This window comes from Pezoporus occidentalis, unplaced genomic scaffold, assembly GCF_034315485.1.
Source record: "Pezoporus occidentalis ecotype Australia unplaced genomic scaffold, CSIRO_AGI_Poc_V1 ctg1161, whole genome shotgun sequence".
NCBI lineage: Eukaryota > Metazoa > Chordata > Aves > Psittaciformes > Psittacidae > Pezoporus > Pezoporus occidentalis.
In genome coordinates, this window is record NW_026912953.1 from 1 (window position 1) to 22,796 (window position 22,796).

The 22,796-nt window shown below is 63.5% G+C and overlaps 2 protein-coding genes across 2 annotated transcripts; both read left to right on the forward strand.

Annotated features, from left to right (window-relative positions):
• The first annotated feature begins 92 nt into the window (after window positions 1-92).
• LOC134174680 (erythroid transcription factor-like) lies at window positions 93-2,424 on the forward strand. Its single transcript, XM_062639879.1, is given in 3 exon segments — window positions 93-239; window positions 2,041-2,188; window positions 2,191-2,424. Coding segments are annotated over 3 exon segments (474 nt in total). The 3' UTR covers window positions 2,370-2,424.
• Window positions 2,425-3,009: 585 nt separating this feature from the next.
• Window positions 3,010-22,719, forward strand: LOC134174686 (histone deacetylase 6-like; the record flags this gene model as incomplete). Its single annotated transcript, XM_062639892.1, has 20 exons — window positions 3,010-3,372; window positions 4,196-4,306; window positions 4,914-4,975; window positions 5,053-5,134; window positions 5,974-6,014; window positions 6,156-6,207; window positions 6,831-6,916; window positions 8,319-8,390; window positions 9,457-9,525; window positions 10,075-10,159; window positions 11,091-11,156; window positions 11,303-11,362; window positions 13,442-13,531; window positions 14,400-14,503; window positions 15,868-15,935; window positions 16,245-16,449; window positions 18,110-18,238; window positions 20,189-20,357; window positions 21,487-21,611; window positions 22,651-22,719. Coding segments are annotated over exons 1-20 (2,108 nt in total), but the record flags the coding sequence as incomplete, so codon positions are not given.
• Window positions 22,720-22,796: the final 77 nt, after the last annotated feature.

The following is a 22,796-nucleotide window of genomic DNA, read 5'->3' on the forward strand; positions in this document are numbered from 1 at the left end:
ACCCCCCATAAACCCCTCTTAACCCCTCCTAAACCCCTCTTAGGCCCCCTAAACCCCCTCTTCCCCCCTCTCACCCCCCCCATTCACCCCCTATGTCCGTGTCCCCCCCCCAGCTGGTGTCCAAGCGCGCCGGCACCGTGTGCAGTAACTGCCAGACCAGCACCACCACGCTCTGGCGCCGCAGCCCCCGCGGGGACCCCGTCTGCAACGCCTGCGGCCTCTACTATAAACTGCACCGGGTGAGCCCCCCCCCGCTTGAATGGTTCCTTCCAACCCAGGGGTTAATGGGGGGGGGTATGGGGCAGCCCCATTGGGTTTAGTGGGGATGGAGGGGTCCATTTGCAACCCTTAACCCCTGGTCTCCCCCCACTGCTTGAATGGTTCCTTCCAACCCAGGGGTTAATGGGGGGGGTATGGGGCAGCCCCATTGGGTTTAGTGGGGATGGAAGGGTCCATTGGCACCCCTTAACCCCTGTTACCCCTCTCCTTGAATGGTTCCTTCCAACCCGGGGGTCAATGCGGGGGTATGGGGCAGCCCCATTGGGTTTAGTGGGGATGGAGGGGTCCATTGGCACCCCTTAACCCCTGTTACCCCTCTCCTTGAATGGTTCCTTCCAACCCGGGGGTCAATGCGGGGGGTATGGGGCAGCCCCATTGGGTTTAGTGGGGATGGAGGGGTCCATTGGCACCCCTTAACCCCTGGTCTCCCCCCTCCCCTTGAATGGTTCCTTCCAACCCGGGGGTCAATGCAGGGGGTATGGGGCAGCCCCATTGGGTTTAGTGGGGATGGAAGGGTCCATTGGCACCCCTTAACCCCTGGTCTCCCCCCACTGCTTGAATGGTTCCTTCCAACCCAGGGGTTAATGGGGGGGGTATGGGGCAGCCCCATTGGGTTTAGTGGGGATGGAGGGGTCCATTGGCACCCCTTAACCCCTGGTCTCCCCCTACTGCTTGAATGGTTCCTTCCAACCCAGGGGTTAATGGGGGGGGGTTATGGGGCAGCCCCATTGGGTTTAGTGGGGATGGAGGTGTCCATTGGCACCCCTTAACCCCTGTTACCCCTCTCCTTGAATGGTTCCTTCCAACCCGGGGGTCAATGCGGGGGGTATGGGGCAGCCCCATTGGGTTTAGTGGGGATGGAGGGGTCCATTGGCACCCCTTAACCCCTGGTCTCCCCCTACTGCTTGAATGGTTCCTTCCAACCCAGGGGTTAATGGGGGGGGGGTATGGGGCAGCCCCATTGGGTTTAGTGGGGGTGGAAGGGTCCATTGGCACCCCTTAACCCCTGGTCTCCCCCCACTGCTTGAATGGTTCCTTCCAACCCAGGGGTTAATGGGGGGGGGGTATGGGGCAGCCCCATTGGGTTTAGTGGGGATGGAGGTGTCCATTTGCAACCCTTAACCCCTGTTACCCCTCTCCTTGAATGGTTCCTTCCAACCCAGGGGTTAATGGGCGGGGGGTATGGGGCAGCCCCATTGGGTTTAGTGCGGATGGAGGGGTCCATTTGCAACCCTTAACCCCTGGTCTCCCCCCACTGCTTGAATGGTTCCTTCCAACCCCAGGGTCAATGCGGGGGGTATGGGGCAGCCCCATTGGGTTTAGTGGGGATGGAGGGGTCCATTGGCACCCCTTAACCCCTGGTCTCCCCCCACTGTTTGAATGGTTCCTTCCAACCAAGGGGTTAATGGGGGGGGGGGTATGGGGCAGCCCCATTGGGTTTAGTGGGGATGGAGGGGTCCATTGGCACCCCTTAACCCCTGGTCTCCCCCCACTGCTTGAATGGTTCCTTCCAACCCAGGGGTTAATGGGGGGGGTGGGTATGGGGCAGCCCCATTGGGTTTAGTGGGGATGGAGGTGTCCATTTGCAACCCTTAACCCCTGGTCTCCCCCCTCCCCTTGAATGGTTCCTTCCAACCCCAGGGTCCATTGGGGGGGGGGATATGGGGACCCCATTGGGTTCAGTGCTGACGGGGGGGGGCAGGATCGCTATGGGGGGTCCATTCGCACCCCATAACCCCCCTTTTCCCCCCCCCCCCCCAGGTGAATCGGCCCCTGACCATGCGCAAGGACGGGATCCAGACCCGGAACCGCAAAGTCTCGGCCAAGGGGAAGAAGCGGCGCCAAGGGGGGGGTGGGGGGGGCTCCGGCAGCGGGGCGGGGGGAGGGGCAGAGGCCATGGGGGGCCCCCCCCTCCTCCCGCCCCCCCCCATGAGGACCCAGCTGCTCTTTACGCCCTCACCCCCCTCGTGCTCTCCGGGCACCTCCTGCCCTTCCCCCCCCCCAGCCCCTTTCTGGGGGGGCCTGGGGGCAGTTACGTGCCCACCCCCACCCCTGCGGTGCCCCCCCCCAGCCTCAGCCCCCAGCTCTGAGGGGGGAGAATGGGGGGGGAGGGGGTCTCCATTACACTTTGGTGTCACAAATGGACCCAGATTCAAGCCTCTTTATTTTGGGGGGGGTGGAGGGGGTCTGGGGTGGGGGTTGTGCCCCCCCCCCGTGAGTGCATTGGGGGGGGGAACCCCTAAAATGGCTGTGCAAAATGGTTCCCCCCCCCGGGTTGATAATAGTGGGTGCCAAGATGACGGCCTCCAATGGGGTGCAACATAGATGGTGGCCTCCACAGGGGCATGCCCAAGATGGCGGCCTCCATTGGTATGTGCCCAAGATGGCGGCCTCCACAGGGGCACGCCCAAGATGGCAGCCTCCATTGGTATGTGCCCAAGATGGCGGCCTCCGCAGGGGCACGCCCAAGATGGCAGCCTCCATTGGTATGTGCCCAAGATGGCGGCCTCCGCAGGGGCACGCCCAAGATGGCGGCCTCCATAGGGGAGCAAACAAGATGGCGGCCTCCGTAGGGGCGCACCCAAGTTGGCGGGCTCTGTTGGGGCACAACCAAGACGGCGGCCTACTGGGGGTGCGCCCAAGATGGCGGCCTCCTTTGGGGCACGCCCATGATGGCGGCCTCCTTTGGGGCACGCCCATGATGGCGGCCTCCTTTGGGACACGCCCATGATGGCGGCCTCCATTGGGACACGCCCAAGATGGCGGCCTCCATTGGGACACGCCCATGATGGCGGCCTCCATTGGGACACGCCCATGATGGCGGCCTCCATTGGGACACGCCCAAGATGGCGGCCTCCACTGGGACACGCCCATGATGGCGGCCTCCACTGGGACACGCCCAAGATGGCGGCCTCCATTGGGACACGCCCAAGATGGCTGCGTCCGTCGGAGCGCACCCAATATGGCCGCTCACGCCTCGCACCACGTGGCCTCTCGCAGCCAATCCCTGCGCCCTTCCCTTTGCTCAGCCTCGCTCCTGCCTCAGCCCCGCCCCTACGTCATCGCCGTGCGCCGGCGCCAGCGGGGCTGCAGGTGAGCGCGGCCGCTCCCGGTTCTCCCCGATCCCGGGCCGGGGCCCCCCCGATCCCCTCCGGTTCTCCCCCCCCCCACCCGGTTCCCTCCCGTTCCCTTCCCCATCCCCCCCCCGTTCCGTTCCCTTCCCCCCCCCGTTCCCGTTCCTTCCCCCCCCCCCCGTTCCCTCCCCCCCCGGTCCCGTTCCCTTCCCCCCCCCGTTCCCTCCCCCCCCCCGTTCCCGTTCCCTCCCCCCCCGTTCCCGTTCCCTTCCCCCCCGTTCCCGTTCCCTTCCCCCCCGTTCCCGTTCCCTCCCCTCCCCCGTTCCCGTTCCCTCCCCCCCCGTTCCCGTTCCCTCCCCCCCCGTTCCCGTTCCCTTCTCCCCCCGTTCCCGTTCCCTCCCCCCCGTTCCCGTTCCCTTCCCCTTCCCCCCCCCCCGTTCCCGTTCCCTTCCCCCCCCCCCGTTCCCGTTCCCTTCCCCCCCCGTTCCCGTTCCCTTCCCCTCCCGTTCCCTCCCCCCCCGTTCCCGTTCCCTTCCCCCCCGTTCCCGCTCTCTCCTGACCCCGTTGCCCCTCCCCAGGCCCCCTCCGGCGGCTCGATTCCTCCCCCCCTCCCGGCTGCCATGGTGAGAAGGGGCGGGGCTAAAGGGGGCGGTGGGCGGGACTACATGCGGAGGGGCGGGGCTACACTACAAGGTGGAGGCGGGTGGGCGGGGCTCCGTGGTGGCGGGAGGGGTTACATTGGGGTGGGGCGGGGGGGAGAGGAGGGGCGTGGTTTGAAGGGGGGGCGGGGCTTTAAAAGGAGGAGGTGGGCGTGGCTTTGTGTCTGACGTGGCCCCGCCCAGGGCCGCGCGGGGCGCCGAGCCCCGCCCCCGAGGGGGGGGCTGCCCGAGGTCAAGCGCCGCGGCCGAGCCCGGAGCCGGCGGGAGGGGCTGGAGGCGGAGCTACAACGGCTGGTGGGCGGGGCCTAGGGAGTGGGCGGGGCTTTGGGGAGCGGGAGGGGCTATGGGGAGTGGGTATGGCTGGTGGGCGTGGTCTTGCCCCGGGGTGGGGCTATTGGAAGGGGGCGTGGTCTGGAGAAGGGGGTGGGGCTTGGGGACCCCTATAGCTGGGTTCATGGGGGGGGGAGCACCCCAAACCCTTGGTCCTTCGTGGGGGGCGGGGGGCACCCCAATACCTGGGTTTGTTGGGGGGGGTCACAAAGTCCCTTGGGGGGTACCCCAATAACTGCATCCATTGGGATGTGGGGGCCCCCCAATAACCAGGACCTATAGGGACAAGGAGAGGGCACCCCAATAACCAGGGCCTATAGCGATGGGGGGGGCACCCCAATAACCAGGGCCTATGGCGATGGGGGGGGCACCCCAATAACCAGGGCCTATAGTGGTGGGGGGGGCACCCCAATAACCAGGGCCTATAGGGACAAGGAGGGGGCACCCCAATACTTGGCCCCATTGGGATATGGGGAGGGCACCCCAATACCCAAGCCCTTTGGGGTAGGGGTGGAGGGGACTCCCCATAGATCTTAATGGGGACCCCCCCTTATCCCCCCCCCGTTACCAGGACCTGGGGACCGACGCTGCAGCCCCCACCGGGACAGGGCTGGTCTATGAGGATGCTCAGAGGTACCCCAAAACCTCCCCCCCCCCCCATGGTATTGGGGTCCCCCCTTGGACACTGAGGTCCCATTGACCCCCAACAGCCCTGGGGGGCCGGAGCCGCTGGCGAGGGCTTGGGCAGCGCTGGAGGAGCTGGGGCTGGTGCAGCGCTGTGTGCGCCTGGAGGTGAGGAACGGGGCCCCCACTGATATCGGGGTCCCCCCATTGGTATCGGGGTCCACTCATTGTCATCGGGGTCCCCTTATTGACATCGGGGTCCCCTTATTGATATCGGGGTCCCCCCACTGACATCGGGGTCCCCCCATTGGCATCGGGGTCCCCTCATTGACATCGGGGTCCCCCCATTGACATCGGGGTCCCCCCCATTGATATCGGGGTCCCTCCCATTGATATCGGGGTCCGCCCATTGACATCGGGGTCCCCTCATTGACATCGGGGTCCCCCCCATTGACATCGGGGTCCCCTCATTGACATCGGGGTCCACTCATTGTCATCGGGGTCCCCTTATTGACATCAGGGTCCCCCCATTGACATCGGGGTCCCCTCATTGACATCGGGGTCCCCCCCACTGACATCGGGGTCCCCCCTATTGACATCAGGGTCCCCCCATTGATATCGCGGTCCCCCCCATTGATATCAGGGTCCCTCCCATTGATATGGGGGTCCCTCCCATTGATATCGGGGTCCCCCCCATTGATATCAGGGTCCCTCCCATTGATATGGGGGTCCCCCATTGCTATTGGGGTCTCCCCATTGATATTGGGGTCCCCCCATTGATATCGGGGTCCCTCCCATTGATACGGGGGTCCCCCATTGATATCGGGGTCCCCCCATTGATATTGGGGTCCCTCCCATTGATATCGGGGTCCCCCCATTGATATGGGGGTCCCATTGATACTGGGGTCCCCCATTGATATCGGGGTCCCCCATTGATATGGGGGTCCCATTGATATCGGGGTCCCCCCATTGATATCGGGGTCCCCAATGGCTTCTCTTGCCCTCAGTGTCGCCCGGCCACCAATGAGGAGCTGCTGCTGCTGTACAGGTTGGGGGGCTCCTATGGGGTTTTGGGGGTCCCTATGAGGGTTTGGGGGGGTCCCTATGGGGTTTTTGGGGGTCCCTATGGGGGTTTGGGGGGGTCCCTATGGGGTTTGGGGATCCCTGAGGGCAGTTTTGGGGTCCCCAGCCCCACATTGCAGGAGCAGACGGAGCAGCAGCCCCCACCCGCGCCCCCCCCGGTGAGTGCAGCTATGGGGGGGTTTGGGGTCCCTATGGGGGGTTTGGGGTCCCCTATGGGGGATTTGGGTCCCTATGGGGGGTTTGGGTCCCTATGGGGGTTTGGGGTCCCCTATGGGGGGTTTGGGGGTCCCCTATGGGGTTTTGGGGTCCCTACGGGGGGTTTGGGGTTCCCTATGGGGGTGTTTGAGGTCCCCTATGGATGCTTTGGGGTCCCCTATGGGGGTGTTTGGGGTCCCCTATGGATGCTTTGGGGTCCCTATGGGGTTTTGGGGTCCCTATGGGGGGTTTGGTGGTCCCCTATGGGGTTTCGGGGTCCCTATGGGGTTTGGGGTCCCTATGGGGGTGTTTGGGGTCCCTATGGGGGGTTTGGGGGTCCCCTATGGGGTTTTGGGGTCCCTACGGGGGGTTTGGGGTCCCCTATTGGGGTTTGGGGTCCCTATGGGGTTTCGGGGTCCCTATGGAGTTTGGGGTCCCCTATGGATGCTTTGGGGTCCCTATGGGGAGTTTGGGGGTCCCCTATGGGGTTTGGGGTCCCCTATGGGGTTTTGGGGACCTCTGTGGGGGTTTGGGGTCCGTATGGGGGGGGTTTGGGGTCCTCATGGATGCTTTGGGGTCCCCTCAGGGCCTCTCCCTGGCTCTGGGGTCGCTGCTGGAGCTGCAGCAGAAGGTGCTGAGCGGGGACCTGCGCAATGGATTGGTGCTGGTGCGGTACGGACCCATGGGCCCCATGGAGACCCCATAGAGACCCCATAGAGACCTTATGGACACCCTATAGGGACTCTATAGGGACCCCATAGAGATCTCATAGAGACCCTATGGACACCCTATAGGGACTCTATAGGGACCCCATAGAGACCTCATAGAGACCCTATGGACACCCTATAGGGACTCTATAGGGACCCCATAGCGATCTCATAGAGATCCTACAGGGACCTGATGGAAACCCTTTAGAGACCCTGTAAAAGCCTTATAGAGGTCCTATAGAGACCTTATAGAGAGCCTATAGAAACCTTATAGAGAGCCTATGGACACTCTATAGGGACTCTATAGGGACCCCATAGAGATCTCATAGAGACCCTATGGGCACCCTATAGGGACTCTATAGGGACCCCATAGACACCTCGTAGAGACCCTATGGACACCCTATAGGGACTCTATAGGGACCCCATAGAGACCTCATAGAGACCCTATGGACACCCTATAGGGACTCTATAGGGACCCCATAGAGACCTCATAGAGACCCTATGGACACCCTATAGGGACTCTATAGGGACCCCATAGCGATCTCATAGAGATCCTACAGGGACCTGATGGAAACCCTTTAGAGACCCTGTAAAAGCCTTATAGAGATCCTATAGAAACCTTATAGAGAGCCTATGGACACCCTATAGGGACTCTATAGGGACCCCATAGAGACCTCATAGAGACCCTATGGACACCCTATAGGGACTCTATAGGGACCCCATAGAGACCTCATAGAGACCCTATGGACACCCTATAGGGACTCTATAGGGACCCCATAGCGATCTCATAGAGATCCTACAGGGACCTGATGGAAACCCTTTAGAGACCCTGTAAAAACCTTATAGAGGTCCTATAGAGACCTTATAGAGAGCTTATGGACACCCTATAGGGATCCTAGGGATGCCTTACAGTGACCCTATAGAGGCCCTATAGAGATCCTATAGAAATCCTAGGGATGCCCTATAAAGATCTTATACAGATCTGTATGCAGTATATCCCATAGGAGTACCCTACTGCTGCCTGAGCGTTGCCCTATGGTGCTATAGGGGCTGCCCTATGGTGCTATGGGGCGCTATAGGGCTGCCCTATGGTGCTATGGGGGCGCTATAGGGCTGCCCTATGGCGCTATGGGGGCGCTATAGGGCTGCCCTATGGTGCTATAGGGGCTGCCCTATGGTGCTATGGGGGTGCTATAGGGCTGCCCTATGGCGCTATGGGGGCGCTATAGGGCTGCCCTATGGTGCTATGGGGGGGCTATAGGGCTGCCTTATGGTGCTATGGGGGCGCTATAGGAGCTGCCCTATGGTGCTATGGGGGCGCTATAGGGCTGCCCTATGGTGCTATAGGGCCCCTGCTGTCCCTGCAGCCCCCCCCAGCACCTGGGCTCCAGCCCCATCAGCGCCGCGGCTCGAGCAGCCCAGAGACACGGCCTGGAGCGGTGAGGGGGCTATGGGGGCTATGGGGGCTATGGGGGGGCTATAGGGGCTATGGGGGGTATGGGGGGTATGGGTGCTATAGGGGCTATGGGGGTTATGGGGGCTCTGGGGGGTATAGGGGCTATGGGGTGTATGGGGGGTATGGGGGCTATAGGTGGTATGGGGGGTATGGGGTTATGGGGGGTATAGGGGGTATGGGGCCTATGGGGGGTATGGGGGCTATAGGGGGTATGGGGGGTATAGGGGCTATGGGGGGTATGGGGGTTATGGGGGCTATAGGGGCTAAAGGGGCTATGGGGGCTATAGGGGCTATGGGGGCTATAGGGGCTATGGGGGCTATAGGGGCTATGTAGGATATAGGGGCTATAGGGGGGCTATGGGGGCTATAGGGGCTATGGGTGCTATAGGGGCTATGGGGGATATAGGGGCTATAGGGGCTATGGGGGTATGGAGGCTATGTGGGGAATGGGGAGTTCTCAGGGTGGGATTTGGGGGTTTTGGGGTGCTGTGGGTGTGTTACAGGGGATGCTCTATGGGTGCTATAGGAGTGCTCTAGAGGTGCTTTAGAGATGCTATAAAGGTGCTATAGGGGCGCTGTAGGGTGCTATGGGGTGCTATAGAGTGCTATGGGGGCGCTATGGGGTGCTATGGGGCGCTATAGTGTGCTGTGGGGCGCTATAGGGTGCTATAGGGGTGCTATGGGACGCTATACGGTGCTATGGGGTGCTATAGGGTGCTATGGGACACTATACGGTGCTATAGGGGCACTATAGGGTGCTATGGGGCGCTATAGGGTGCTATGGGGCGCTATAGGGTGCTGTGGGGCTCTATAGGGTGCTATAGGGGTGCTATGGGACGCTATACGGTGCTATAGGGCGCTATAGGGTGCTATAGGGTGCTATGGGGCACTATAGGGTGCTATGGGGCGCTTTAGGGTGCTATGGGGCGCTATAGGGCGCTATAGGGTGCTATAGGGTGCTATGGGGCGCTATAGGGTGCTGTGGGGCACTATACGGTGCTATAGGGCGCTATGGGGCGCTCTATGGGTGCTCCCCCCCCCCCCCCCAGGATCCTCCTCGTGGATTGGAGCCCCCAGCCCGGCCGGGCCCCCCCCCGCCTCAGCCAGGAGCAGCCGGGGTGAGTGCTGGGGGGACTGGGATCCATTGGGATCCATTGGGATCCATTGGGATCCATTGGGATGCACTGGGATCCATTGGGATCCATTGGGATGCACTGGGATGCATTGGGATGCACTGGGATGCACTGGGATCCATTGGGATCCATTGGGATGCACTGGGATCCATTGGGATCCATTGGGATGCGCTGGGATCCATTGGGATGCATTGGGATGCACTGGGATCCACTGGGATCCATTGGGATGCACTGGGATGCACTGGGATCCATTGGGATGCATTGGGATGCTCTGGTATGCATTGGGATCCATTGGGATGCACTGGGATGCACTGGGATCCATTGGGATGCGCTGGGATGCATTGGGATCCATTGGGATGCACTGGGATGCATTGGGATGCTCTGGGATCCATTGGGATGCACTGATATCCACTGGGATGCATTGGGATCCATTGGGATGCACTGGGATCCATTGGGATGCATTGGGATCCATTGGGATTCATTGGGATGCACTGGGATCCATTGGGATCCATTGGGATGCCCCATTCCCCGCAGGCTGCTCTATTTTGGGATGCACCAGGGCAGGGACCCCCCCCCCTGCCCCAGCGACGGCTTCACCGTGGAGCTGCACTGGGACGAGGTTCTATGGGGCTGTGGGGGGTATGGGGGGTATAGGGGGTATGGGGGTATAGGGGCTATAGGGGGTATGGGGGGTATGGGGCCTGTGGGGGGTATGGGGGGTATAGGGGCTATGGGGGGTATGGGGGCTATGGGGGGTATGGGGGGTATAGGGGCTATGGGGGGTATGGGGTGCTATGGGGGCTATAGGGGTTATGGGGGCTATGGGGGGTATAGGGGCTATGGGGGGTATGGGGATTATGGGGGCTATGGGGCGTATGGGGGGTATAGGGGCTATGGGGGGCTATGGGGGCTGTGGGGGGTATGGGGGGTATAGGGGCTATGGGGGTATGGGGGGTATAGGGGCTATGGGGGGTATGGGAGGCTATGGGGGGCTATGGGGCGTATGGGGGGTATAGGGGCTATGGGGGGTATGGGGGGCTATGGGGGGCTATAGGGGTTATGGGGGTATAGGGGCTATAGGGGGTATGGGGGGTATAGGGGCTATAGGGGCTATGGGGGGTATAGGGGCTATGGGGGGTATAGGGGGTGTTATGGGGGGTATGGGGGCTATAGGGGTTATGGGGGGTATAGGGGCTATTGGGGGTATATAGGAGCTATGAGGGCTATGTGGTGCTATGGGGGCTATGGGATCATGGAGGATATGGGGGCTATGGGGTGCTATTGGGCTTGGGGGGGCTTATGTGGGTACATACAATGTTATAGGGCTTCTATGGGTCGCTATAGGGGGTGTGGGGGTTACTGTAGGTGACGCATGGTTGGCTATAGGGGCTCTGTGGGTCACTATAAGGGCTCTGTGGGTCACTATAGGGGCTCTGTGGGTCACTATAAGGGCTCTATGGGTCACTATAGGGGCTCTGTGGGTCACTATAAGGGCTCTATGGGTCGCTATAGGGTCTATAGGGTCCCTATAGGCTCCGCTGTCCCTATAGGCTGGCATGACAGATGGGGACTACGCAGCCGCCTTCTTCCATCTCCTGCTGCCCATTGCCTTTGAGGTTGGGAGGGGGTCCTGAAGGGCCCTATGGGGGCTATGGGGGCCCTATGGGGGCTATGGGGGCCCTATGGGGGCTATAGGGGCCCTATAGGGCCCTGTGGGTGCTGTGGGGCCCCATGGGGTCCAATGGCTGCCGTGTCCCTGCAGTTCCAGCCCCAGCTCGTGCTGGTGGCCGCCAGCTTCGACATCGCCTCCGAGGACCCCAAGGTACCTATGGGGTGCGTGGGCGCCTATGGGGTGCGTGGGTGCCTATGGGGTGCATGGGTGCCTATGGGGTGTGTGGGCGCCTATGGGGTGCGTGGGTGCCTATGGGGTGCGTGGGTGCCTATGGGGTGCATGGGTGCCTATGGGGATGTATGGGCACCTATAGGGGTATATGGGCACCTATAGGGTGTATGGGTGCCTATAGGTGTGTATGGTGCCTATGGGGGTGTATGGGCACCTATAGGTGTGTATGGTGCCTATGGGGGTGTATGGGCGCCTATAGATCCCTATAGGGGTGTATGGGTGCCTATAGGGGTGTATGGGTGCCTCTAGGTGTGTATGGTGCCTATGGGGGTGCATGGGTGCCTATGGGGTGTATGGGCACCTATAGGTGTGTATGGTGCCTATGGGGGTGTATGGGTGCCTATAGATCCCTATAGGCGTGTATGGGTGCCTATAGATCCCTATAGGGGTGTATGGGCCCCTATAGATCCCTATAGGGGTGTATGGGTGCCTATAGATCCCTATGGGGGTGTATGGGCACCTATAGATCCCTATGGGGTGTATGGGTGCCTATAGGTCCCTATAGGGGCGTATGGGCGCCTATAGGGGTGTATGGGTGCCTATAGGTCCCTATAGGGGCGTATGGGCGCCTATAGGTCTCTATAGGGGGTGTGGGCCTGGTTGGGGGGGGTCCCGTCAGCCTCCCCCCCCCCCTTCCCCTTTAGTGGTGCTGGAGGGCTCCTGGGGGTGGTTGCGTGCTGTGGGGCTCTATGGGGCTCTGGGGGCTCTGTGGGCTCTATGGGGCTCTGGGGGGCTCTGTGGGCTCTATGGGGCTCTGTGGGCTCTATGGGGCTCTATGGGGCTCTGTGGGCTCTATGGGGCTCTATTGGGCTCTGTGGGGCTCTGTGGGCTCTATGGGGCTCTATGGGGCTCTGTGGGCTCTATGGGGCTCTGTGGGCTCTATGGGGCTCTATGGGGCTCTATGGGGCTCTGTGGGCTCTATGGGGCTCTGTGGGGCTCTGTGGGGCTCTATGGGGCTCTGTGGGGCTCTGGGGGCTCTATGGGGCTTTGTGGGGCTCTGGGGGCTCTGTGAGGCTCTGTGGGGCTCTGTGGGCTCTATGGGGCTCTACAGGGTTCTATGGGGCTCTATAGGGTTCTATGGGGCTCTATAGGGTTCTATGGGTTTCTATGGGGCTCTATGGGTTTCTATGGGGCTCTATAGGGGTCTATGGGCTCTATGGGGCTCTATAGGGTTCTATGGGCTCTATGGGGCTCTCTAGGATTCTATGGGGCTCTCTAGGGGTCTATGGGGCCCTATAGGGTTCTATGGGGCTCTGTAGGGCTCTATAGGGTTCTATGGGGCTCTATAGGGGTCTATGGGGTTCTATGGGGCTCTATAGGGTTCTATGGGGTTCTGTGGGGCTCTATAGGGTTCTATGGGCTCTATGGGGCTCTCTAGGGTTCTATGGGGCTCTGTAGGGCTCTATGGGGCTCTCTAGGGTTTTATGGGGCTCTATAGGGGTCTATGGGGCTCTATAGGGTTCTATGGGGCTCTATAGGGGTCTATGGGGCTCTATAGGGTTCTATGGGGCTCTATAGGGGTCTATGGGGCTCTATAGGGGTCTATGGGGTTCTATGGGGCTCTGTAGGTGTCTATGGGGTTCTGTGGGGCTCTATAGGGGTCTATGGGGTTCTATGGGGCTCTGTAGGTGTCTATGGGGTTCTATGGGGCTCTATAGGGGTCTATGGGGTTCTATGGGGCTCTATAGGGTTCTATGGGGTTCTATGGGGCTCTATAGGGTTCTATGGGGTTCTATGGGGCTCTATAGGGGTCTATGGGGTTCTATGGGGCTCTATAGGGGTCTATGGGGTTCTGTGGGGCTCTACAGGGTTCTGTGGGGCTCTGTAGGGGTCTATGGGGTTCTATGGGGCTCTATAGGGGTCTATGGGGTTCTATGGGGCTCTGTAGGGGTCTATGGGGTTCTGTGGGGCTCTATAGGGGTCTATGGGGTTCTATGGGGCTCTATAGGGTTCTATGGGGTTCTATGGGGCTCTATAGGGGTCTCGTGTCCCCCCCAGGGGCAAGGGGGGGTCTCCCCCGATGGATTCGCTCTCCTGACCCATTTGCTGTCAGCGCTGGCGGGGGGGCGCCTGGTCCTGGCCCTCGAGGTGAGGCTGTGGGGCGCTATGGGGCGCTATGGGGGGCGATGGGGGTATGGGGGGTATAGGGGTTATGGGGGCTATATGGGTTATAGGGGGGTATGGGAGCTATGGGGCGCTATGGGGGGCGATGGCGGCTATGGGGGGTATAGGGGTTATGGGGGCTATATAGGTTATAGGGGGGTATGGGGGCTATGGGGGGTGATGGGGGTTATAGGGGTCTATGGGGAGCTATGGGGGGTATAGGGGGGCATGGGGGCTATAGGGATTATGGGGGCTATGGGGGTATGGGGGCTATGGGGGGCTATAGGGGTTATAGAAGGGTATGGGGGTTATAGGGGGGTATGGGGGCTATGGGGGGTCATGGGGGCTATGGGGGTGTAGGGGTTATGGGGGGTGGAGGCTATGGGGGGTTATGGGGGCTATGGGGGGTTATGGGGGCTATGGGGGGTGTAGGTGCTATGGGGGGCTATGAGCATGGGGGGGTCTATATGGGCCATAGGGGGTTATGGGGGGGCTGTGGGGGGTTATGGGGGCTATGGGGGCTATGGGGGCTATGGGGGTTATGGGGGCTATGGGGGGCTATGGGGGCTATGGGGGTTATGGGGGCTATAGGGGGTTATGGGGGCTATGGGGGGCTATGGGGGCTATGGGGGTTATGGGGGCTATAGGGGGTCATGGGGGCTATGGGGGGGTTATGGGGGCTATAGGGGGTTATGGGGGCTATGGGGGGTGTAGGTGCTATGGGGGGCTATGAGCATGGGGGGGTCTGTATGGGCCATAGGGGGGTGATGGGGGGGGCTATGGGGGGTTAACGTGGGGGGGGGTCCCTATGGAGTCCATGGGGGAGCCCTGACCCCCCCCTCCTGTCCCATAGGGGGGGGCGGGGGCGGCGGCGCTGGGGGGGGGGCTCAGCTCCATCCTGCGCTCGCTGCTGGGGGACCCCGGGGACCCCCCCGGCCCCATGGTGCCCACCCCAAGGTGAGGGCATGGGGGGGCTGGGGGGGGCTATGGGGGTGATTGGGGGCAATGGGGGGTGATTGGGGGCTATGGGGGGGCTATGGGGGGTGATTGGGGGCTATGGGGGGTGATTGGGGGCTATGGGGGGTGATTGGGGGCTATGGGGGGAGCGATGGGGGGTGATTGGGGGCTATGGGGGGTGATTGGGGGGGCTATGGGGGGTGATTGGGGGCTATGGGGGGTGATTGGGGGCTATGGGGGGCTATGGGGGGTGATTGGGGGCTATGGGGGGAGCTATGGGGGGTGATTGGGGCTATGGGGGGGCTATGGGGGGCTATGGGGGGTGATTGGGGGCTATGGGGGGGGCTATGGGGGGTGATTGGGGGCTATGGGGGGTGATTGGGGGGGCTATGGGGGGGTGATTGGGGGCTATGGGGGGGCTATGGGGGGTGATTGGGGGCTATGGGGGGAGCTATGGGGGGTGATTGGGGGCTATGGGGGGTGATTGGGGGCAATGGGGGGTGATTGGGGGCTATGGGGGGGCTATGGGGGGTGATTGGGGGCTATGGGGGGTGATTGGGGGCTATGGGGGGGCTATGGGGGGTGATTGGGGGCTATGGGGGGTGATTGGGGGCTATGGGGGGGCTATGGGGGGTGATTGGGGGCTATGGGGGGAGCTATGGGGGCTATGGGGGGCTATGGGGGGCTATGGGGGGCTATGGGGGGCTATGGGGGGCTATGGGGGGCTATGGGGGGTGATGGGGGGGTGATGGGGGGGGCTATGGGGGGCCTATAGGGGGTGCAATGGGGGGCTATGGGGGGGCTATGGGGGTGATTGGGGGCTATGGGGGAGCTATGGGGGGTGATTGGGGGCTATGGGGGGCTATGGGGGGAGCTATGGGGGTGATTGGGGGCTATGGGGGGGCTATGGGGGGTGATTGGGGCTATGGGGGGTGATTGGGGGCAATGGGGGGGGCTATGGGGGGTGATTGGGGCCTATGGGGGGCTATGGGGCATGATTGGGGGCTATGGGGGGGGCTATGGGGGGTGATTGGGGGCTATGGGGGGCTATGGGGGGAGCTATGGGGGGTGATTGGGGGCATGATTGGGGGCTATGGGCGGGGCTATGGGGGGTGATTGGGTGTTATAGGGGTTTATGGGGGGGCTATAGGGGGGCTGTAGGGGGTTATGAGGAGCTCCAGCGGGGCTATAGGGGAGGCTATAGGGGTTTATATGGGGGGCTGTGAGGGGCTATAGGGGGTTCTATAGGGGGTGCTATGGGGGCTATCGGGGGTGTCTATAGAGGGTTATGGGGGGTCTCTAGGGGGCTATGGGGGGCACTTTGGTTCCCCCCCTATCCCCCCACGTATCCCCCCTCCCCCCAGCGGCCTGGCCTGCGTGTCCCGGGCCTTGTCCCTGCACCGCCCGCGCTGGAGGTACCTGAGCTGCGCCGGTGAGTGGGGGACGGGCACCCCAAATCGAGGGCAGGCTTCGCGGGCTGCGCTAGGCCCGGTTGCTAAGGGGGGGACAGGCTGGTTGCTAGGGCGGCCATCTTGGTTGTTAGGGCGGCCATCTTGGTTGCTAGGGCGCCATCTTGGTTGTTAGGGCGCCATCTTGGTTGCTTGGGCGGCCATCTTGGTTGCTAAGGCGCCATCTTGGTTGCCATGCAGGGCGCCGCCATCTTGGCTCCCCTCAGCAATGGCTGCAGAGGGGGGGGCACAAAATGGGGCCGGGATCGGGGCCTGAGGCTGCTCCATTGCAGAGCCCGAGGAGGAGGAGGAGGAAGAGGAAGAGGAGGAGGAGGAGGAGGAAGTGGAGGAGGTGGAGGAGGAGGAGGAGGAGGGGGGGGATGAAGGCGATGAAGGGGACGCCCCCCCCCCGCAGCAGCCGCCATGGCCGCAGCCCGCGGCCCGCACGGGGCTGCTCTATGATGAGCGCATGGAGGAGCACCACAACCCCTGGGACAGGTGAGGCCCGGCCGGGGGTCCCTGCGGGGTCAGGGGCACCCATGGGTCCCTATGGGTCCCTGTGGTCCTATGGGGTCAGTGGCACCCATGGGTCTCTATGGATCCCTGCGTTCCCTATGGGGTTAATGGCACCCATGGGTCCCTGTGGGGTTAGTGGCACCCATGGCTTCCCTGTGGGTCCCTATGGGGTCAATGGCACCCATGGGTCTCTATGGGTCCCTGTGGTCCCTATGGGGTCAGGGGCACCCATGGGTCCCTATGGGTCCCTGTGGTCCCTATGGGGTCAATAGCACCTATGGGTCCCTATGGGGTCAATGGCACCCATGGGTCCCTATGGGGTCAGTGGCACCCATGGGTCCGTATGGATCCCTGCGTTCCCTATGGGGTTAATGGCACCCATGGGTCCCTATGGGGTCAGTGGCACCCATGGGTCCCTATGGGTCCCTGTGGTCCCTATGGGGTCAATAGCACCCATGGGTCCCTATGGGGTCAGTGGCACCCATAGGTCCCTATGGGTCCCTGTGGTCACTATGGGGTCAATGGCACCCATGGGTCCCTATGGGGTCAGTGGCACCCGTGGCTTCCATATGAGTCCCTATGGGGTCAATGGCACCCATGGGTCCTCTATGGGTCCCTATGGGGTCAATAGCACCCATGGGTCCCTATGGGTCTCTATGGATCCCTATGGGTCCATCTGGGTCCCTCTGGTCCCCCTGGCACCCATGGGTCTCTATGGGTCCCTCTGGGTCCCTCTGTCCCCCTGCCCCACGGGTGCCTCTGTTCCCCTGCCCCACGGGTGCCTCTGTCCCCTGCCCCACGGGTGCCTCTGTCCCTGCCCCACGGGTGCCTGTGTCCCTGCCCCACGGGTGCCTCTGTTCCCCTGCCCCACGGGTGCCTCTTCCCCTGCCCCACGGGTGCCTCTGTTCCCCTGCCCCACGGGTGCCTCTGTTCCCCTGCCCCACGGATGCCTCTGTCCCTGCCCCACGGGTGCCTCTGTTCCCCTGCCCCACGGGTGCCTCTGTCCCTGCCCCACGGGTGCCTCTTCCCCTGCCCCATGGGTGCCTCTTCCCCTGCCCCACGGGTGCCTCTGTCCCTGCCCCACGGGTGCCTCTGTCCCTGCCCCACGGGTGCCTCTGTTCCCTGCCCCACGGGTGCCTCGGTTCCTGCCCCACGGGTGCCTCTGTTCCCCTGCCCCACGGGTGCGTCTGTCCCTGCCCCACGGGTGCCTCTGTCCCTGCCCCACGGGTGCCTCTGTCCCTGCCCCACGGGTGCCTCTTCCCCTGCCCCACGGGTGCCTCTGTCCCTGCCCCACGGGTGCCTCTTCCCCTGCCCCACGGGTGCCTCTTCCCCTGCCCCACGGGTGCCTCTGTCCCTGCCCCACGGGTGCCTCTGTCCCTGCCCCACGGGTGTCTCTGTCCCTGCCCCACGGGTGCCTCTGTTCCCCTGCCCCACGGGTGCCTCTGTCCCTGCCCCACGGGTGCCTCTGTTCCCCTGCCCCACGGGTGCCTCTGTCCCTGCCCCACGGGTGCCTCTGTTCCCCTGCCCCACGGGTGCCTCTGTCCCTGCCCCACGGGTGCCTCTGTCCCTGCCCCACGGGTGCCTGTGTCCCTGCCCCACGGGTGCCTCTGTCCCTGCCCCACGGGTGCCGTGCCGCCCGCAGCCAGCACCCTGAGGCCCCGCAGCGGGGCAGGCGCATCCTGGAGCGGGCGCAGGAGCTGGGGCTGGCTCAGCGCTGCCTGCGCCTGCCTGCGAGGGCTGCGAGCACCGGGGAGCTGCGGGCCTGCCACACGTGAGGGGGGAATGGGGCAATGGGGGCGATGGGGGAATGGGGGAATGGGGGTCAATGGGGGTGATGGGGCAATGGGGGCGATGGGGCAATGGGGGAATGGGGGGCAATGGGGGCGATGGGGGAATGGGGGGCAATGGGGGAATGGGGGCGATGGGGCAATGGGGGAATGAGGGGCAATGGGGGCGATGGGGGAATGGGGGGCAATGGGGGAATGGGGGTGGGGGGATGGGAATGGGAGTGGGGAAATGGGGGTGGGGATTCGGGGGGGATGGGGGTGGGGGGGATGGGAATGGGGGGATGGGGCAATGGGGGGCAATGGGGGTAGTGGGGGCAATGGGGATGATGGGGCAATGGGGGGAGTGGGGGAATGGGGGGCAATGGGGGTAGTGGGGGTATGGGGGCGATGGGGGGATGGGGGAATGGGGGTCAATGGGGGTGATGGGGCAATGGGGGCAATGGGGGGATGGGGGAATGGGGGTCAATGGGGGTATGGGGGTGATGGGGCAATGGGGGCAATGGGGGGATGGGGGAATGGGGGCGATGGGGGAATGGGGGTCAATGGGGGTATGGGGGTGATGGGGCAATGGGGGCAATGGGGGAATGGGGGGCGATGGGGCAATGGGGGGCAATGGGGGGATGGGGGAATGGGGATGATGGGGCAATGGGGGTAGTGGGGGAATGGGGGGGAATGGGGGGCAATGGGGGTAGTAGGGGTATGGGGGCGATGGGGGCCATGGGGGTGCCCCCATGGGGCAATGGGGGAATGGGGGTCAATGGGGGTGATGGGGCAATGGGGGCAATGGGGGGATGGGGGAATGGGGGCAATGGAATGGGGGTCAATGGGGGTGATGGGGCAATGGGGGTAGTGGGGGCAATGGGGATGATGGGGCAATGGGGGTAGTGGGGGAATGGGGGGCAATGGGGGTAGTGGGGGTATGGGGGCGATGGGGGAATGGGGGGATGGGGGAATGGGGGTCAATGGGGGTGATGGGGCAATGGGGGCAATGGGGGGATGGGGGAATGGGGGCGATGGGGGAATGGGGGTCAATGGGGGTATGGGGATGATGGGGCAATGGGGGCAATGGGGGTAGTGGGGGCAATGGGGATGATGGGGCAATGGGGGTAGTGGGGGTATGGGGGGCAGTGGGGGTAGTGGGGGTGATGGAGTAATGGGGGAATGGGGGGCAATGGGTTACAATGTGGTCACATTGGGGTCACGGGTTCACACCAGGGTCACACTGGGGTTCATTGGGGTCACAGAGGGTCATGCTGGGCTCACTGGGGCCACACTGGGGTCATGGGTCACACTGGGGTCATGGGGTCACACGGGGTCATATGGGTCACACTGGGGGTGCAATGGGGTCACTGTGGGGTAACAATGGGGTCACACAGGGTCACACTGGGCTCAATGGGGTCATGTGACGGTCATGGTGGGGTCACGGGGTCATGGTGGGGTCACGGTGGGGTCACGGGTCACTGGGTCATGGTGGGGTCACTGGTTCATGCTGGGGTCATGCTGGGGTCACGGGGTCACGCTGGGGTCGCACTGGGGTCACTGGGTCACGCTGGGGTCACTGGGTCGTGCTGGGGTCACGGGGTCGTGCTGGGGTCAAGCTGGGGTCACTGGGTCACGCTGGGGTCACTGGGTCACGCTGGGGTCACGGGTCACTGGGTCATGGTGAGGTCACGGTGGGGTGACGGGGTCATGCTGGGGTCGCGCTGGGGTCACGGGGTTGCGCTGGGGTCATGCTGGGGTCACGCTGGGGTCACGCCGGGCTCACGGGGTCACTCTGGGGTCACGCTGGGGTCGCGCTGGGCTCACGGGGTCGCGCTGGGTTCGAGCTGGGGTCCCAGGGTCACGCTGGGGTCACGCTGGGGTCACGCCGGGGTCACGGGGTCACGCTGGGGTCACACCGGGCTCCCGGGGTGACGCCGTCCTCCCGGCCGCAGGGGGGCGCTCCTGTCCCTCCTGGCGCGCTCGGCGGCGCTGCCCGCGCGGGACCTGCGCTCCGTGGCCGCGCGCTTCGACTCGCTCTTCCTGAGCCCCCGCTCCCACGCGTGCGCGCGGCTCGCGGCCGGCACCGCCTGCGCCGCCGTGGGGGCCGTGCTCAGCGGGCAGGTACCGGGGGGGTCCTGCGGGGGCTCCTATGGGGTCCTATGGGGTTCTATGGGGTCCTATGGGGTTCTATGGGGTCCTATGGGGTTCTATGGGGTCCTATGGGGTTCTCTGCGGGTCCTATGGGGGTCCTATGGGGTTCTGTGGGTGTCCTATGGGGTTCTATGGGGGTCCTATGGGGTTCTGTGCGGGTCCTATGGGGTTCTATGGGGGTCCTATGGGGTTCTATGGGGCTCCAATGGAGTTCTATGGGGGTCCTATGGGGTTCTGTGGGGGTCCTATGGGGTTCTGTGGGGTTCCAATGGGGTTCTGTGGGGGTCCTATGGAGTTCTATGGGGGTCCTATGGAGTTCTATGGGGGTCCTATGGGGTTCTGTGGGGGTTCCAATGGGGTTCTGTGGGGGTCCTATGGGGTTCTGTGGGTGTCCTATGGGGTTCTGTGGGGGTCCTATGGGGTTCTATGGGGGTCCTATGGGGTTCTATGGGGGTCCTATGGGTCTCTCTCTCTGTGGGTCTCTATGGGTCTCCATGGGTGTTTATGGGTCTGTGTAGGTTCCTATGGGTCTCTGTGGGTCCTTATGGGTCCCTATGGCTCTCTATGGGTCCCCATGGTTCTCTATGGGTCCCTATGGCTCTCTATGGGTCCCTATGGCTCTCTATGGGTCCCCATGGGTCTCTATGGGTCCCCATGGGTCTCTAGGGGTCCCTATGGCTCTCTATGGGTCCCCATGGCTCTCTATGGGTCCCCATGGGTCTCTATGGGTCCCCATGGCTCCCTATGGCTCTCTATGGGTCCCCATGGGTCTCTATGGGTCCCCATGGCTCTCTATGGGTCCCCATGGCTCCCTATGGGTCCCCATGGCTCCCTATGGGTCTCTATGGCTCTCTATGGGTCCCCATGGGTCTCTATGGGTCCCCATGGCTCTCTATGGGTCCCCATGGCTCCCTATGGGTCCCCATGGCTCCCTATGTGTCCCTATGGCTCTCTATGGGTCCCCATGGCTCCCTATGGCTCTCTATGGGTCCCCATGGGTCTCTATGGGTCCCCATGGCTCTCTATGGGTCCCCATGGCTCTCTATGGGTCTCTATGGGTCCCCATGGCTCCCTATGGGTCTCCCTCTCCATGGGGCAGGTCCGCAACGCCTTGGCCATCGTGCGCCCCCCCGGGCACCACGCGGGCCCCGGGGCCCCCGGCGGCTTTTGCCTCTTCAACAACGTGGCCGTGGCGGCGCGGCACGGACAGGGGCTGGCGGGGGGGCAGCTGCGGGGAGGGGGGAGGGGAGGGGGGTGGGGTGGGGGGATGGGATGGGGGAGGGGGGTTGGGATGGGGGGCAGGGGATGGGGGAGGGGGGTTGGGATGGGGGGCAGGGGATGGGGGACGGGGGTTGGGATGGGGGGGTTTGGATGGGGATGCGAGAGGATGGGATGGGGGGAGGGGGGTGGGGATGGGGGGATGGGGTTGGGGGGTATGGGGCTTGAGGGGAGCAGAGGTTGGCATTTGGGGAGGATGGGGGTTGGGATGGGGGGATGGGGGTTGGGATGTGGGGGTTGGGATTGGGGGATGATGGGGGGTGGGATAAGGGGGATGGGGGTTGGGATGTGGGGGGTGGGATTGGGGGATGATGGGGGGTGGGATAAGGGGGATGGGGGGTGGGATAGGGGGGTGGGGGGTGGGAGAGGGGGAGATGGGGGTTGGGATGGGGGGATGGGATGGGGGGAGGGGGGTTGGGATGGGGGGGAGGGGATGGGGGATGGGGGTTGGGATGGGGGGGTTTGGATGGGGATGCGAGAGGATGGGATGGGGGGAGGGGGGTGGGGATGGGGGGATGGGGTTGGGGGGATGGGGCTTGAGGGGAGCGGAGGTTGGGATTTGGGGAGGATGGGGGTTGGGATGGGGGGATGGGAGCTGGGATGTGGGGGGTGGGGGGTGGGATTGGGGGAGGATGGGGGTTGGGATAGGGGGGATGGGGGCTGGGATGTGGGGGGTGGGGGTTGGGATAGGGGGGATGGGGGTTGGGATGTGGGGGGTGGAGGGTGGGAGAGGGGGAGATTGGGGTTTGGGATGGGGGGGATGGGGTCTGGGATGTGGGGGGTGGGAGAGGGGGAGATGGGGGTTGGGATAGGGGGGATGGGGGTTGGGATAGGGGGGATGGGGGCTGGGATGTGGGGGGTGGGGGTTGGGATGGGGGGATGGGGGCTGGGATGTGGGGGGTGGGGGGTGGGATTGGGGGAGGATGGGGGTTGTGATAGGGGGGATGGGGGACCCCCACCTCACTGCATCCCCATCCCCCCCCAGGGTGCTGATCGTGGACTGGGACGTTCACCACGGCAACGGCACCCAGAAGATCTTTGAGGAGGACCCAAGGTAGGGGGAGGGGGGGATGGGGGGCCCATGGCTGCTATGGGGGTCCTATGGGTGCGATAGGGAGGGCTCATGGGGGT